The 16,849-nt window shown below is 33.1% G+C and overlaps 2 protein-coding genes across 2 annotated transcripts; both read left to right on the forward strand.

Annotated features, from left to right (window-relative positions):
- Positions 1-1,600: 1,600 nt before the first annotated feature.
- Positions 1,601-2,308, forward strand: LOC134376532 (olfactory receptor 1165-like). The gene has a single exon (XM_063095045.1). It carries the CDS (start codon positions 1,601-1,603, stop codon positions 2,306-2,308), a length of 708 nt encoding a protein of 235 aa, XP_062951115.1.
- A 10,834-nt stretch (positions 2,309-13,142) lies between these two features.
- Positions 13,143-14,084, forward strand: LOC134376534 (olfactory receptor 5D18-like). The gene has a single exon (XM_063095046.1). The coding sequence runs from the start codon at positions 13,143-13,145 to the stop codon at positions 14,082-14,084; it is 942 nt and encodes a 313-aa protein (XP_062951116.1).
- The last annotated feature ends 2,765 nt before the right edge of the window (positions 14,085-16,849 follow it).

The following is a 16,849-nucleotide window of genomic DNA, read 5'->3' on the forward strand; positions in this document are numbered from 1 at the left end:
GGTATATTCCTGATAAAGACATAGTATTCATAATATACATGAAATTTTCAAATAAATAAGAACAAAGACAAATAATTTAAAATAAGGTTGGTAAAATGGTTTATAAAAGTATTTTGTAAATAAAAAAGTAACATATTAAAATGTGCCTTACATCAATAATTGGAAATGTCCAAGTTACAGTTATAATAAAATATTCTACATATAGCAAGTTTGTAAAGACCATAAAGTCTGATAATACTAAGTGATGGTGAAGAAGTGGATCACAACTTTAGAATTTTCAATCATTGCAATTAGGAGTATAAATTGATACAGCAACTTTGAAAAATTGAGAAATAATTAAATGCACAATACTTCTAGGTATAGACCCCATTGTAATGAGTACTTATGCACAGTACAATGGTATATATGTTCAAAGCTGAAACATCCCATATATCCATTATAGCAGACTGAATTAAAGAAAAAATGTGGAATATGTATACCACAAAATATTAAAGGGAACAAAATGGAACAAACTATAAATATATAAAACAATATGAATAATCTAAAAATTTCCAATGCTCATATATAAAGTCTTATACATGGAATATATACCGCATGATATCCTTCACCTGAAGTTTGCAAAGAGTGAATATCAATTTGTAGTTGTTTAGAGACATAGTCAGTGAATCAATGTAAAAAGCAAGTGCATCATTATGATAATAGTCATACTTTTGTTTCTTGCTGGGAGTGGGAGGAAAGGGCTAGTGATTGGCTTCAGAGGTGATGCTAATGTCCTGTCTTTTGATCTACTTGAGAATTACATGAGCGTTTATTTAAAAATATTTTTAATTATATTTTAAATTTAAAATGATGACATCAGAGAATTAAGCAAATGCCACATTTTGTGAAGAGTTGGACTTCTGTCATAAATATAAAACAAAACTATAGGACAGTTCCAATAGTTTGGAATGAGATAAAGTTTTGGTGGAGAACAAAATAAACTGATTATACATTTTAAAAAATTATAATAGAAATTGTTGAATATTGACTTATAAAAGGTTAATAAATAAGAAAGTAGATTTATTTTGTACTAAATGCTAAAGACCAACAGCTTAGAGAGCAGACACTTGAAGAAGTAGATTTATTTTGAAAATTGAACAACGTGTTTTATTGAAAGATGTTAGTGGGAGGCTACAGAATAATAAATATTTTTTCTCCATTGTTTAAGCCCCTGAATAGATGAACATATCACTTACTAATAAGGAGAAGACCAATAGGAGAAGTAAGTTTCTTGTGAAAACAGGTGATCAAAAAGTACATTTTATTAATGTTGATCATAGAATCACTCAATAATGAAAATATGCATTATTAGAAGTAAATTAAACTTTTTCTTGGCATTCAGAATTATTTTGACACCTCTCAAATATATTGATGCTCCAAAAATGAGTTACACATAAATTAGGAGTAACACTTCCAGTATCTGCTTGCTTAAAGTCCGATTGTGGTTTTCATAATGTAAACTTCAAGGCTTCATTTGATTTCAAATAAAGTTTTAATTTGAATGTCAAAAATTATATCTGGCTTCTCAGGATGAACTCTCTGATTTCCTCCAACAGGAATGATGATGCTGACTAAGGGAAATGAGAGGGAAATGAAATTTGTCCTCTTGGGCTTTGCAGAGTTCCCACACCTCCTGGCAGCCCTGTTCTTGCTGCTCTTGGCCATCTACATGGTCACTTTGGTGGGGAACCTGGGTATGATTGTGGTCGTAAATGTTATTCCCAAATTTCAGACACCCATGTACTTTTTCCTTGTCCATCTGTTCTTCTTGGATTTTTGTTATTCCAGTGTAGTCACACTCAAACTACTAGAAATCTTAGTTGTGAAAGACAGAACTATCCCCTTCAAAGGATGCATGACACAATTTTTCTTTGCCTGCACATTTGTGACTGTGGAAATGTTCATGTTAGCAGTGATAGCCTATGCCCAGTTTGTGGCTGTTTGTAACCCCCTGCTCTACACAGTTCCTATGTCTCCTAAGCTCTGTGATGTCCTGGTGGCTGGAAATTACATATGGGGTGCACTCTGTTCCTTGACACTCACATGTTCTCTCTTGGAACTATCCTACTGTGGACATAACATTATAAAGCACTATTGTTGTGAATATTCTGCCATTCTCTCTTTGTCCTTCTCTAACACTTATTTCATCCAGATGGTGATGTTAGTCATTTCTACACTGAATGAGGCTTGTAGCCTCCTGATCACCCTCACCTCCTATGTCTTCATTGTTGTTACTATCATCAAGATGCCTTCCGTAGGGGGACTTTAGAAAGCCTTCTCCTCCTGTGCCTCACATCTCATTGCCATCATTATTTTCCACAGTGTTCTCCTCCTTCTCTACTGTGTACCCAACTCCTAAAGCTCATGGCTTCTTATTAAAATAAGCACCGTGTTTTACAATATTGTGATCCCTGTGCTAAATCCCTTTATCTACAGCCTTAAAGGGGATGTGAAGGAGACTGTCAGAACATTAATTTATACCCAAAATACTTTTTCACTCCATGCAATCACATATAAACACACAGTAACACACACATACCTAGTTGTATTTAAAATATGCTTTATGTATTGCATTGTTGGTTATTAATTTTTTCTTCTAATAATGCATTAAAATTTATTCAGAAAAAAATCTTCAGATAATTTATATACACGTAATTATTAAATTGAGTATGCTTTAAACCTCACCTGCATGTAAAAGAGAAAAACAATGAGAAATAAAAATGTGTTTATATTCCTCCCAGAATGTAATAGGCTAAATAATGGCCCTTAAAGGTGTCCATATTCTAACACTTAGAGCCTGTAAATATATTACCATTAAACATTACACTTCCCTTTCTCTCTCTCTCTCTCTCTCTCTCTCTCTCTCTCACTCTGTTATTCTGTCTCTTATCATGAAATATGACATCTATTTAGGTAAGTATTTTCCAGTAATAATCTTCTATGATACTTTCTCTGAGAGAGAAAAGATAGAACATTACCAGCACTTCACAAATTGCCCATAAAACTTTCTTTGTCACTATGACTAGCTACACCAGTAGGAGTAAAATCCATTGTAGGGATTGTGTTATTAAAGAAATCTTTCCTATTCGGCTGAAACCCTCTAAGTATAGCTGTGAGAGCATAAATTTTGATGTTGTCTCAATTTGAAATTCATATAAAGTTAATCTTACTGTATACATTTTATTTAGTTATATTTGTATTGAATTTTCTCCAGGTTGTGATTTGTCTTTTCACTGTCATGATTATTTATTTAGGTACAACGATTTTCTATTTTTTCTTGAAGCACAATTCATCAAATTGTTTCTTTATACTGTGAGGTGCTTTTAATATCTTATTTAAGAAATATTTCTCTCCTCCAAAATAATGGAGAGTCTCAAATTTTACATGCCATATTGCCCTAAGTTGTTACATTGTTCTATCTTTCATGTTATGTTCATTTTCTTTTACTTTGTATTGTAGATTTTACATTGTCTTTTCACAGTCATTTCTATGATAGACCTGGAATTTCTTTTAGCTGTGCTATGACAAAAAACTTATTTTGTATGTTAATGAATGAATACATAGTTGGCACCACAATATTTATTGAAAAGTCACTGCATGAAAAATTTCTCTATAGTATTTAATTTTTCATATAGCCAGTTTTCATATATGTATTGGTCGATATCTAGACTGCATTAATGTTTCTATTTGTTTCATTATTGGAAACAGCTATAATCAATAAGTTTTGATATCCAGTAAGCAACTCCGGAAAAGTTTTTTTTTTTTTTGAGGGGTGATTGAGATATTTTTGTATATTACTTTTAAAATTTCTTATTAATTTTATGATATTTTGCATATTGTTTTATATTATCAACATGTATGTTACATACTCCCTTTAAATACAGTATTTTTGTGTGATTTCCTATATTATTATTATTTATTATTTTTCTTGCCTTGGTTAAGCTAGGAACTTCAATATAATGTTGAAAAACTTACTAAACGGGGGCATCCTTGACTTCCTGATTTCACACAGAATCATTTATACATCATATTAAAATGTTTGGTATAGTTTTTATTGGATAGATTTATTTATTTATTTTTTCAGGACTACGTATTCTTATATCTGATGAAATAAACTTTAAACCAAAAACCATGAAAGGAGCTAAAGATCCATTATATCAGGATAAAGTGATCTATACAGCAAGAAGACACATCACTCATATATATATACACACACACACCCAATACTAGAACACCTAGATATATAAAGCAAACCCAATTAGACCTAAAGAAAGAGATAGGTCCCAATACGATAATAGCTGGGGATCTTAACACCCCTCTCTCAACATTGGACAAATCATCTTGGCTCTAAATCAACAGAGGAACACAGAATTTAAACCTCACATTAGACTGATTGGACTTGGCAGATAACTACAGAATATTTCATCCGTTAAGTACAGAATATACATTCTTTTCAGCACATGGAACATTCTTCAGGATTGACCACACGTTAGGTCACAAATCAAGTCTCAAAATTTTTATAAAATTGATACAAAAAAGATACAAGAAGTATCTTTCCAGATCATAATAGATTAAAACTAAAAATCAGTAACCAGCAAAACTCTGGAAACTGCACAAACACGTGGTAATAAAACAGCCTGCTCTTGAATGACCTATGGATCCACAGAGAAACTAAAGAGGAAATTAAAAATTTCATGAAACTAATGAAAATAAAGACACACCATACCAAAACCTGTGGCATACTGAAAAAGCAATACTAAGAGAAAAGTTAATTGCAATAAATGTTTACATCAAAAGAATAGAAAAAATTCAAATAAACAACTTAAAACTACATTTCAAGTAATTAGAAAAACAAGAAAAATCCAATACCAAATTTAGTAGACAGAAATAAATAAATAAGATCAAAATAGAACTGAATGAAATAGAGAGCTTAAAAATGATACAAAAGACCAATAAAATATAAAGTTGTTTTTTGATAAGATAAACAAAATAGACAAACTTTTAACTAGGCTAACTAAAAAAAGAAAGCAGAAGACCCAAATAACAAAAGTAAGAAATGAAACAGGAGACATTACAACTGTTACCACAGAATTATGAAGAATCATTAGAGACTGTTATAAACAACTATGTACCAACAAATGTGAAAACCTGGAGAAAATGGATAAATTTCTGGACACATGTTAACTACCAAGACTGAATGAAGAAGAAATAGAAAACCTGAACAGACCAGTAATGAGCAATGAGATTGAAGCAGTAATCAGCAGTCTCACAAAAGGAAATTCCAGGAACAGATGGCATTAATGTTAAATTATGCCAAAACTTTGAGGAAAAATTAATACCAACGCTCTTTATGTTACTTAGTCCCCTATGTAAATCAATTATGTTTCAATAAAATAAGTAAATACAAAGTATACTAGCCTCTTAAAATGAACTTGGAAATGCCTCCTTTTATTCAATCTAGAGAAAAATTATGCATAATATTAGAGTTCACTGGAAAATAGAAAAGTTTTTCATCACACAGAAAGGTTTTCAATTATGAATTCACTTTCTTTAATATTGGTAGGAAAATTATGATGTAAATTTATTATTGTCTGTTTTGTTGATTCTTTTTTTTTTTTTTTTTAGAATTCATCCATCATACTTGTTTTCAAAGTTGTTGGCAGGATATTTTTCATAATACTCTCCTTCTAAAATTAGCAGAGTCTATAATAATTCTCTCTTTCAATGCTGAAAGTGTATATTTTTGCCTTATTTCTGTTTTCCCCCCTTAATTGAATATATGAGACTTCAATCAAGTTTTTTTTCTTTTTTCTTTTCTTAATTTTATTTTGTCGATATACAATGTGGTTGATTATTGTGGCCCATTACCGAAACCTCCCTCCCTCCTCCCTCTCCTCCCTCCCTCCCAACAATGTCCTTTCTGTTTGCTTGTCGTATCAACTTCAAGGGATTATAGTTGTTATGTCTCCCCCCCCCCCGGGTTTTGTGTGTGTGTGTGTGTGTGTGTGTGTGTGTGTGTGTGTGTGTGTGTGTGAATTTATTTGTTTATTTTTAACTCCTCAGCTATAAAAACGAATGAAATACTGCCATTTGCAACAACATGGATGGACCTTGAGAGAATTATATTAAGTGAAACAAGTCAGGCACAGAAAGAGAAGTACCACATGTTCTCACTTATTGGTGGGAGCTAAAAACAAGTTTGTTTTCTTAAAGAACCATTTTGGAATTGTTTCTCTCTTCTCTCTTATGTTTGTTATTTGCTCCATTAATTTCTTCTGTCTTCTTATTTTTTATTCTATTTCATTTCTTCAGATTTTTTTTTTAATGAAAATATCCTTGTCTTTCTATCTAGAGACTTTTTTTCCTGGAAGTAGGAGTGTGCTTAGTACATGCATAGGACAACTTGAAATTGCCAGGAAGTTACCTCCAGAAATCGGTCTCAATCAATGATACCCTGTAGATGGTACATAAATAACCCAACTTCCTCAATTCTTGATGGGACAAGCTAGAGCTAGGTTTTATACAGTCTTCCCAAGGTTTCTGGTGGGATGTAATAAAACTTAAAATAAATAATGATAATAAAATATTCACTTAAATATTATTGAAACCAAGGTTATCAGCATATGAAAAAAAGAGTTACAGCTCTGAAATAAGATAAGGGAAATACAATTTTTTTATTATCTTAAGTAGAATTAGAAATATAGTTTGAAATAATGTTTTTCTTTGGAAACACATACCACTAAAAATTATAACTCAGTAGTAATGAAAATTTCTGTTCTCCAAATTTCTTTTAAAAGAAAACCTTCTTCCTTCCAAACAGAACTAGTGCTTCTTGGAGAAATGGCTAATTTGGATTCTATGGTAACAAATATACAAGATGAGCATTGGGCAGATTATATTTATGAAAGCTAAAATGAACTCAACAGCTAATCAAATCATCTAGAAGAGACCTAGGAGAAAATATGAAGGGGCTCCCACAGGTTTATGGCTAGACAATTTTAAATTAACAGTTAATATTGACTGCAATTATTTTAAATGCATCAAATATGCTTAAATGTAGATTCTAAAGAAGAAAAAAATAAAATACAATGGTTGGAATTAAAGGTCACTGGTGTATTAACTCAATACTCTGAAAATTTTAAATTCAAGGAAACAAACATTTGTTTTATCTTTCCTATGACATTAATTATATTCCAGGGCTACCTAACAGTTAATGAGAGGAAGTTCGGAAGAAATAAATGCAGGAAAAAGAAAGAAATTAGAAAACCACGATTTTAGAACTTCTACTATTAAAAATAAAGGGTGTCCCGATTGAAAAAGATGAAGTCAAATAGTATGTTTGCAGATGGCATGATCTTTCATGCAGAACAGCCTAAAATGTCTACAAAAACAATGTAAACAATTTAAAAATTGATAATCAAATTTAGTACAGTTGCAGGATACACAATCTACAAGCAAAAAAAGATAGGGCTTTTATGCTCCAACAATGAACTGGCTGTAAAAGAGATCCAGAAAGCAAGCCATTTACAATAGTCACACACACACACACACACACACACACACACAAACACACACACACATGCACACGCACATGAACACACACACACAAATAATAAAATACCTGGGATTCAACTTAACAAAGGTAAAATATCTCTATAAGAACTACACAAATTACAGTTGAAAGAAATTAGAGAAGACACATGAAGATGGAAAGATATCCCGTGCTCTTGGATTGGAAGAGTTAACATTATGAAAATGTCTATATTACCCAAAGGGATCTACAGATTCAATGCAATCCTCTTCAAAATTCCAATGACATTTTTCTCAGAAATAGAAAAACTATCCAGACATTTAAATGGAATAACAAAAGACCACACATTGCCAAAGAAATCCTGAGCAAAAAAATTAAGTTTAAGGTATAAAACTTCGTGACTTCAAACTATATTACAAAGCTATAATAACCAAAACAGCATGGCACTATTATAAAAACAGACACACAGATCAATGAAATAGAATAGGGAACCCAGAAATCAACCCATACACCTACAGCCATCTGACCTTTGACAAAGGCAGCAAGTACACACAACGGAAAGAGACTGCCTCTTCAGCAAATGGTGCTGGGGAAACTGGATAGAATGAAGAACTGTACCTCTCACCGTATACAAAAATCAAGTCAAAATGGAGTAAAGAACTAAATATACATCCTGAAACAATAAAACTCCTTAAAGAAAACATAAGGGAAACTCTCCAGGAAGTAGGAGTGGGTACAGACTTCATGAATAGGACCCCAAAAGACAGGCAACCAAAGGAATAATAAACAACTGGGATTATATCAAAGTAAAAAGCTTTTGTACAGCAAAAGAAACAATCAACAGAGTGAAAAAAAGACAACCAACAGAGTGGAAGAAAATATTTGCAAAATATACATATGACAATGGATTAATATCCAGAATATACAAGGATTTCATATAACTTCACAACAAAAAAAACAAATAACCCAATTAAAAAATGGTATTAAGAACTGAATAGGCATTTCTCAAAGGAAGGTATAAGAATGGCCAACAGACACATGAAAAAATGCTCAATGTCACGCAGCATCCAGGAAATGCAAACCAAGACTACTCTGATATACCATCTTACTCCACTAAGGATGGCTAATATCCAAAAGACTGAGAACGATAAATGCTGGAGAGGTTGTGGAGAAAAAGGAACTCTCATACATTGTTGGTGGGACTGTAAAATGGTGCAGCCTTTATGGAAAATGTTATGGAGGTCCTCAAACAATTACAGATAGATCTACCATATGAACCAGCTATCCCACTGCTGGGAATATACCCAGAGGAATGGAAATCATCATGCAGAAGGGATACCTGTACTACAGTGTTTATTGCAGTGCTATTTACAATAGCCAACAGTTGAAACCAGCCCAAATGTCTGTCATCAGATGAGTGGATATGAAAAATGTGGTACATCTACACAATGGAATTCTACTCGGCTATAAAAAAGAATGACATACTAGCATTCACAACATGGATTTACTTAGAGAAAATTATTTTAAGTGAAACAAATCAGGCACAGAAAGAGAAATGCAACATATTTTCACTTATTTGTGGGAGGTAAAAATAAACAAACAAACAAACAAACACAAACAAATGGGGGGATAAGACACAACAATCACAACAATGCCTTGAACTTTTTATGACAAGTGAACAGATATGATGTGGAGGGGGAGAAGAGAAAAGAGGGTGGGAGAGCAACATGTCCAGAGTCATGAAAACCAAGTTGAATGTATAATAAGAAGTTAAAATAAAAATATATATAAATTTTATCAACAAAGAGACATTCTCTTACCCATCCATCATTACCTAAGATAATAACTGTCTCAGGGTTACCCGTCATAAATATTTGTTTAATGAATAGTAGACAAATACATGAGTAATGAATATATTCTTATTATGTACTCAACTTCCTTTCCCTTGTTGTGGTATGAGAAGGCAATGCTAACAAAATTGCAGCTATTTTATTTTGATTAAAAAATATATAATCTTCAAGCTGTTCATGCTCAGAGATGTTTATTACCACAGGACGATTATGTATCTTTTGAAAGATAAGTTTTAATGTGATTTATTTCTGTATTATTCACATATCAATAGCCTAACCTTGGATATAATTGGTTTGGAAACATGTTTGCTTCATGAACGAATGTGATAAAACTTTGGTGAAGCTACTTTTATGATTTTATAAAGAAAAATATCTGAGGTATTGTTTTTCACTTAAAAGTAATTTCACCATGCTCTACCTGATTTAGAAAATTAAGTGTTTTTATTCTAATGAACCTCAATAAACATAGGAAATCCAGTAGATCGAAGATTTCTTTTATTTTGTTTACTTTTGATTGCCTACTTTTTAATTTTATTTTAATTGACTAATTACAATTGTACATATTTAACTTGAAATAATCACTTCTTATAAAAACATCCAGACCTCCCTTGTGTGTGTGTGATCTACCTTCTCTCCACTCTGTAACTTTCCATACTTCTGGTAGAGTTGACTCGATTCCCAGTTACATGGAAAGTCATATGTATCACTCAATAAATATTCATGTTATATATTTGTCACTTAATAAATATTCATATTATGCTTATTTTGTGCTAATCACTGATCTAAAAGCTTGGAACATATTAGTTATCAAAACAATGAAAAATCCCTGCATCCCTATAACTTTTATTCTATCAGAGGGAACAAACTATATGTAAATAATGCAGTAAATAAGGATTTTTAAAAAATTAACCATGTTAAATAATTTAACCACTAAAGGTGAGTTATAGGGCAATACTCATAGTGTGTTCATGGAAGATTTCACTGAAAAGAGCATTTGGGGAAAAATTACTTACAGGAAAGAATCCCAGTCAGAGAAAACACCAGTAAAAAGGACATAAGGAGTAGCAAGGAGGTCAGAATAGTTAGAGGAGACAGTAAGGAAAAGGAGTAGTAGGACAAAGATTTAACAGGGATTAGATCATTCATCCATTGAATGTTCACTTTTTAAATTCTTTTGCCTTAACTCTCAATGGGTCATGATGACCTGAAAGCTGGATCTTCACACTTCTTCAATATATGGTCAGAGTGTGTGGTATGGAGGAAAAGGGCAATGACTGGCAAATAATAGCCACTCAATCCATATTTTATAATGTTGATTCTCATACTTACATATATGTTTATAATTACAGGAGGGTGTGGGAGTGATCTGGGGCTGGTGAATGTGACTTTAAAATACAATTTGTTTTTTTTACTTGAAATGCCCCCAATACTGCTATAGTTGTCTTTTTTTCTCCAGGGTTTCAGGTATATAAGAATTACATCAGTTAAAAGTGATTAAGTTAATTTATTTCTGATGTCAAGAGAGTGGGGCAATAGTCTCTAGAGTTCATGCCACCAAGGATATAACTATAGATATAAGAACAATGCATAACTCCCAGTCAACAGAGGTACTACATTTGCCATCAGCAGGTATGTTTTAAGATTCTAAAGACAGATTGACACTAATTTCAGTCTAGAGAATAACTTGGATGAAGAGAAACTTACCTTTTAAAACTAGAGAGTGGAACTAGGAAAATATACATGAGCATATAAGGAGCAGAAAGTTCACTCTTTCTGAGAACTCTGTGTTAGAGAGCCTGGATCAGCTAAGGTTCTCAGCAGCAGTCCCTAAAAAACAGGTACCTGAGGTGGGGGAATAGAAGAGCTCTGAGAATGTGGGAGTGTGTATTGTCTTGCTTCTGTTGATTGTTGGAGGAGTAATAAAGTTAGAATACACAAGGATTTAAGTAAAATGAAATAAACTGGGATTAAATAGACTCCCTAATTAAAAAAAAATAAGTAAAAGAGACAAGCTTTCATTAAGATTATAAAACAGGAAACATTGTGACCCCTGAGAGCAATAATAACAACGAAATTGAAACAAACAAACATAAAACCTACAGGGCAGATTTTAGCTATCATATTTCCGGTTTGAAAGATACAGTGACTTTTACCAGCATAGTAATAACAGCATTTTCGGTACAAGATCCACTACTGTAAATATAACATTAGTTTAAAATAAAATTTTAAAGCCTTACATAAATGAAACACAGCATCAAGAGAAAAATTCAATAATTCAAATGTCTGGCTATTTGATGGATTATCTTTTGAGTTTTTCTTTAATACTCAAATTCACATGCACAGAAACAGTTAGGGCCATTGTGTATGATCTGACATCTATACTGATGGACCATCTGGAAACTATATCTTGGATTGTGTGACCAGACCTAATCTTGCCAGAATTGACAGAAAAAGAGATTCCTGGTATGGTAGAATCTGAGAGGTGTTAGACACCGATTAGAGAAATACAAAGACACTTTGTGTTAGTGTTTTCTCAAGAAATGTCTTCAGAGTGGAGCTCTAGCTCAAGTTTTAATCGTCCTTCACAGGTAATATAGGGACAGAATGAATATCCTATGTACCTAGAAGGGAGAGGGAAGAGAAAGAGACAGAGACAGAGACAGACAGACAGACAGAGAGACCTAGGCAAAGGAAGATTCTAAACCATAGTGTTGACTGCAGTTAGCTGTTCCATGATGAGAAAAATTTCCTAAAACCCGTTCTCATATGTTTCATGCTGATGCTGCTTTCTAAGGTATCTCTGTGGAATAAACCCCGCCATGGGAGTATTTCCTATAGATTTGGAGTCTCTAGTTTGCTCACTTTTTGGAAATATAATTATTCATAAAACAGGATCAGGGTTTTGTGTAGAGGAAGAGATGCATGGCTAGGAGTCTGAGGATCACAGCTCTAGTGATAGATGTGTAGATTGCACTTTATCTGCTTGTCATTTGTAAAAGTCAAGGTTACTCTGGCTTCAGTTTTATCACCTCTGAGAAAAGGAAGTAAACTATATTATATTCACAAACTCTTCTAATTTTATTATTCCTAAAGCACCGAGGAAGGAACAACCTCAGTAGGGAAGCATACTCTGAAAAGATACGTTATGATATATTTTGATGTGAAATTTACAGGGTCAGAAAGACAAACAAAGATACTATATGGTGCTATATGGAGTTAACAATACAGGCACAAAGGTTCAGTGTTAGGGCTGTTTATATTTAACGTCACTGTGAACATATCACATAAAAATGCATTCATTTAGAAATCTCTGGTTTTTATTACTGTATATAAGGCTGATATAATCAGTCTTCATGTTATGTTAAGCTTATCTTTTATGAATTCATAAAGTTTAAGGAAAGTCAAAAGTCCTCTGTGAAGATTTGATTTAAAATGACCATAAAAGCATTGACTTCATTTTACTATATTTTAGAAATGTTAAAACCTATATTTGAAAACTGAAAATTTAATTCAGGAATTGTAGCTATTCTATGCTAAGAAATATTAAAATGTAGCAGGATGTTTTAAAATTGCAGACATTTAGTGTATCTTGGACAGTAAACACATAGATTCTGATCTATATGTGCTTCATCTGCCAGGCTTGGTGAGGGTGGTCAACCAAGCTTCCTATTTCCTCACTTTCCTTCATATTTTTGCTTTCAGGGCCAACTTTTTCAGAAACTATGTTACTGTCAAACAAAAATAGAACTGGAGTCACGTTTACCCTCTTGGGCTTCTCAGATTCCCCAGAACTCCAAGTCCCTCTCTTCTTGATTTTTCTGGCCATTTACAGTGTCACTGTGGTAGGGAATCTTGGGATGATTGTAATCATAAAAATTAACCCCAAACTGCACACCCCTATGTACTTTTTCCTCAGCCACCTCTCGATTGTGGATATCTGCTATTCCTCTACTGTTGCTCCCAAAATGCTGGTGAACCTAGTGGTAAAAGACAGAACCATTTCATTTTTAGGATGTGTAGTACAATTCTTTTTCATTTGTACCTTTGTGGTAACTGAATCTCTGTTGTTAGCTGTGATGGCATATGACCGCTTTATGGCAATTTCTAACCCTCTGCTCTATACAGTTGCCATGTCCCAGAAACTCTGTGCCATGCTGGTGGTGGGATCCTATGCGTGGGGAGTGGCATGTTCCTTGATACTCCTGTGCTATGCCCTAAACTTATCTTTTCATGGTTCCAACATAATCAATCACTTCTTCTGTGAGATATCTTCACTGCTGTCCCTCTCTTGCTCTGACACTTTTATCAGCCAGTTGCTTCTTTTCATTTTTGCCACCTTTAATGAGATAAGCACACTGCTCATCATCCTCACGTCTTATGTGTCCATTGTTGTCACCATCCTCAAGATGCGCTCAGCCAGTGGGCGCTGCAAAGCCTTCTCCACCTGTGCCTCCCACCTGACCGCCATCACCATCTTCCACGGGACCGTCCTCTTCCTCTACTGTGTGCCCAACTCCAAAAACTCCAGACACACAGTCAAAGTGGCCTCTGTGTTTTACACAGTGGTGATCCCCATGTTGAATCCCCTGATCTACAGTCTGAGAAATAAGGATGTCAAGAATACAGTCAGCAAGATAATGGACACTAAACTCTTTCCTTGTTGAGCATATTTTAGTGGAGTTTCTGCCTGACATATAAATAAAGTGTGTCTATAAATGTTCATTTAAAATATATCTTTCAAATTAATGAAGTTAATATTTTGCAATGAGAGAGAAATGGATTTTTGGTTTCAAGAGACTGAATTTGTGTCTTACTTGCTCGGAAATACTAGCAATCTCTCTCATCTTTAATATATTATCTATAAAAGTGGAATATCAAGAGGTAACTCATAATCATATTGTAAAGGTTAAAAAGTATGTATGTCATGTCATACACCACCTATGTAACTCAATAAATTCCATCCCCCTTTCTTATAAGATACCTACATTAAACTAGGCTCTTAATAATCATATGTGTTATTTTTATTATGAAAGTACAAACAAAATTTACAATAAGACATAGTCCTTGCTTTTAAGGATGCAAAACCCACTCTTGATAATGGGGCAATAACATAAGTGGCCACTGGGTAAGGAAGAAATTAGTATGTATCATAAAGGGTTTGAGAGAAGATAAAGTTTAAATCTTTTTATGGACTTTAGAAGGATCTCTTCATAAAATACGTGTTGTTTTAAGTTAGCCTTTGTAAAGAGAATGTGTTCAGTTTTAGGAGATATATTTTATTGAGAACAGAGCATTATTCAAGAGAAAACAACACAAATAAAATCAAGGAAGTAAGAATGTAATACTGAGTTAAAGATCCAACAAGTGTGTTATTGAGCTATTATGATGTTAAATGTGTGTACATATGTGGATTGTATCATGTATACAATACAGACTACTTGGCATAAGTGGACATTCAAATAAAACATGGTCTATATTCCGAATGTGCTTTTAACACAGCGCCAGTGTGACAGTGAGGTAAACTATGAAGACACCACCTCCACCAGAGACTTAGGAATTATAGATCAGATTTTACAAAATCTTAGATACAAAACCAGGGATTAAGAGTGCCTGCCCAACCTGTATATCATGGTATTATTCTGCCTACAAAGACATCAGAAACATTATCAATCTCTTATGAATTTTTTTTTTTGCTGAGCATATAGAAATTATATTTGAATCCTTCTGAACAGAATTCTCACCCATGATAGAAAAACAAAAACAAAAACATAAAGGAAGTTTTTACAGTTGTCCTAAGTGTTTATAGCTAATTGTCTACATAAATGTATTGAAAACAAAATAAAAACCAGGTAATCACTAACATCAGAACTTACTGAACACAGCAAATTAAAAAATGTCCTTCTTCTTTTCTCTACTTAATGTGTCCAGATAAAATTCCAAAGAAATCCTCAATATGGTGGAAGAAATAAAATTTCCAGGTGTTTTGGTGAGGGAGAAAAACTAATCTTGGGATCAATTTTACATAGCCTAATAAAATTATTTGAAAAGTTTATATTACATTGAACTTATGATCACTATTAAGTTCATATATATTACCCAGTTCTAACATACGAGTTATATTTCATACAAGTTATATTCAGTTCATACATGCTATTTGATATGGAATCAAATGATCATTGTATATAGAAAAGTAAGAAACAGTGTTCTAGATAATGGATTTTGATGAGGGAACACTTTTTCTATTCATTTCTATTTCTCTAGATTGTCATAAATTTACCTTTTATGCATATCTGGTATTTACACAATTTTCTTTTATAATAGAACATTATATTTATCTTAAATTGAATGTTAAATTTCATACGCTCATAATATTGAAAAGCTGCATGTGAACAAGCACAAACTAGCATATTGGATAATGAGAAAAAATAGTTCTCATCCCTTCACAGAGGCTGCCATCTAGCAAGCTACAGACTAGAGTGTGAAGCCCTGTTGGACTCTCAGCTGTCACCTGATATCGCACACATGAGCAAGGCAAGCCAAGGTCAGCCATGCCAGGAGCAGATCAGCAAAACTACCCAGATGACCTGTGTAATAGGGTTTCAATAGGTTAGAGTAGTTGGTTATGCGGACACTCACTTTCTAAGTTCTAGGAAGTATCCCACGAAGACTTTTCCAAGTCTTGTCATGTACTAACTAAAGATATCTGTCATTCATCCACTTAGAGTCAAATTGTTTAAAACAATATAATTAAAAAGTTTAGAAAGTTAACATAGGGTTGTTTTCCTTACACCTTGCCAATGCAACATTTTATCAAAATGGTGTTGTTTAATAATTTTCAGCAAAAGATTAGAGCTTCACATATTCATTATTCAATGTGTAGATAATGACCATGAAATTAATTCAAAGGAAATTTAAAAAATTTAAGTCAACTTTTAAAAGCACCTCTCATCTGTTTAAGTCTAAGATAAATAGACAAGCAAAGAAGCTTTGCAGTGAGTGGGAGGCCCAGATGGTATGGGGCATTACTGCAGCTAATGATATTCTTCACAGATGTTATTTTATCTTTGCTATCATCAGACTCCTTCAAAATGGATGTATTTTGTGATAATAGTTTGGGCTGCCCTAAGTTAAAAATGAATAGGTATTAAATATTTTCAACAACCGACTATATATTTGACTATGTATAGTATATCACAGATACTCATGTGCATATATATATATATATATACATACACACACACACACATAAACGCACATACAAACATATTGTACATATGTATTTATACTATATAGCCAATGCATATTGGCTAGAATACCCCTCTAATGCAATCCTTTTCCATGAGAAGAAATTTACACACACCAGAGAGAAACAAGAGCTCATACCATGGGTTTGAAGTGCCTTGACTAAAGAACAATTCAGGCCTCATGG

This window comes from Cynocephalus volans, chromosome 4, assembly GCF_027409185.1.
Source record: "Cynocephalus volans isolate mCynVol1 chromosome 4, mCynVol1.pri, whole genome shotgun sequence".
NCBI lineage: Eukaryota > Metazoa > Chordata > Mammalia > Dermoptera > Cynocephalidae > Cynocephalus > Cynocephalus volans.

Bases quoted from the DNA above. Each gene is read 5' to 3' on its own strand.
- LOC134376532 (XM_063095045.1), top strand. From the start codon at position 1,601: ATGATGCTGACTAAGGGAAATGAGAGGGAAATGAAATTTGTCCTCTTG.
- LOC134376534 (XM_063095046.1), top strand. From the start codon at position 13,143: ATGTTACTGTCAAACAAAAATAGAACTGGAGTCACGTTTACCCTCTTG.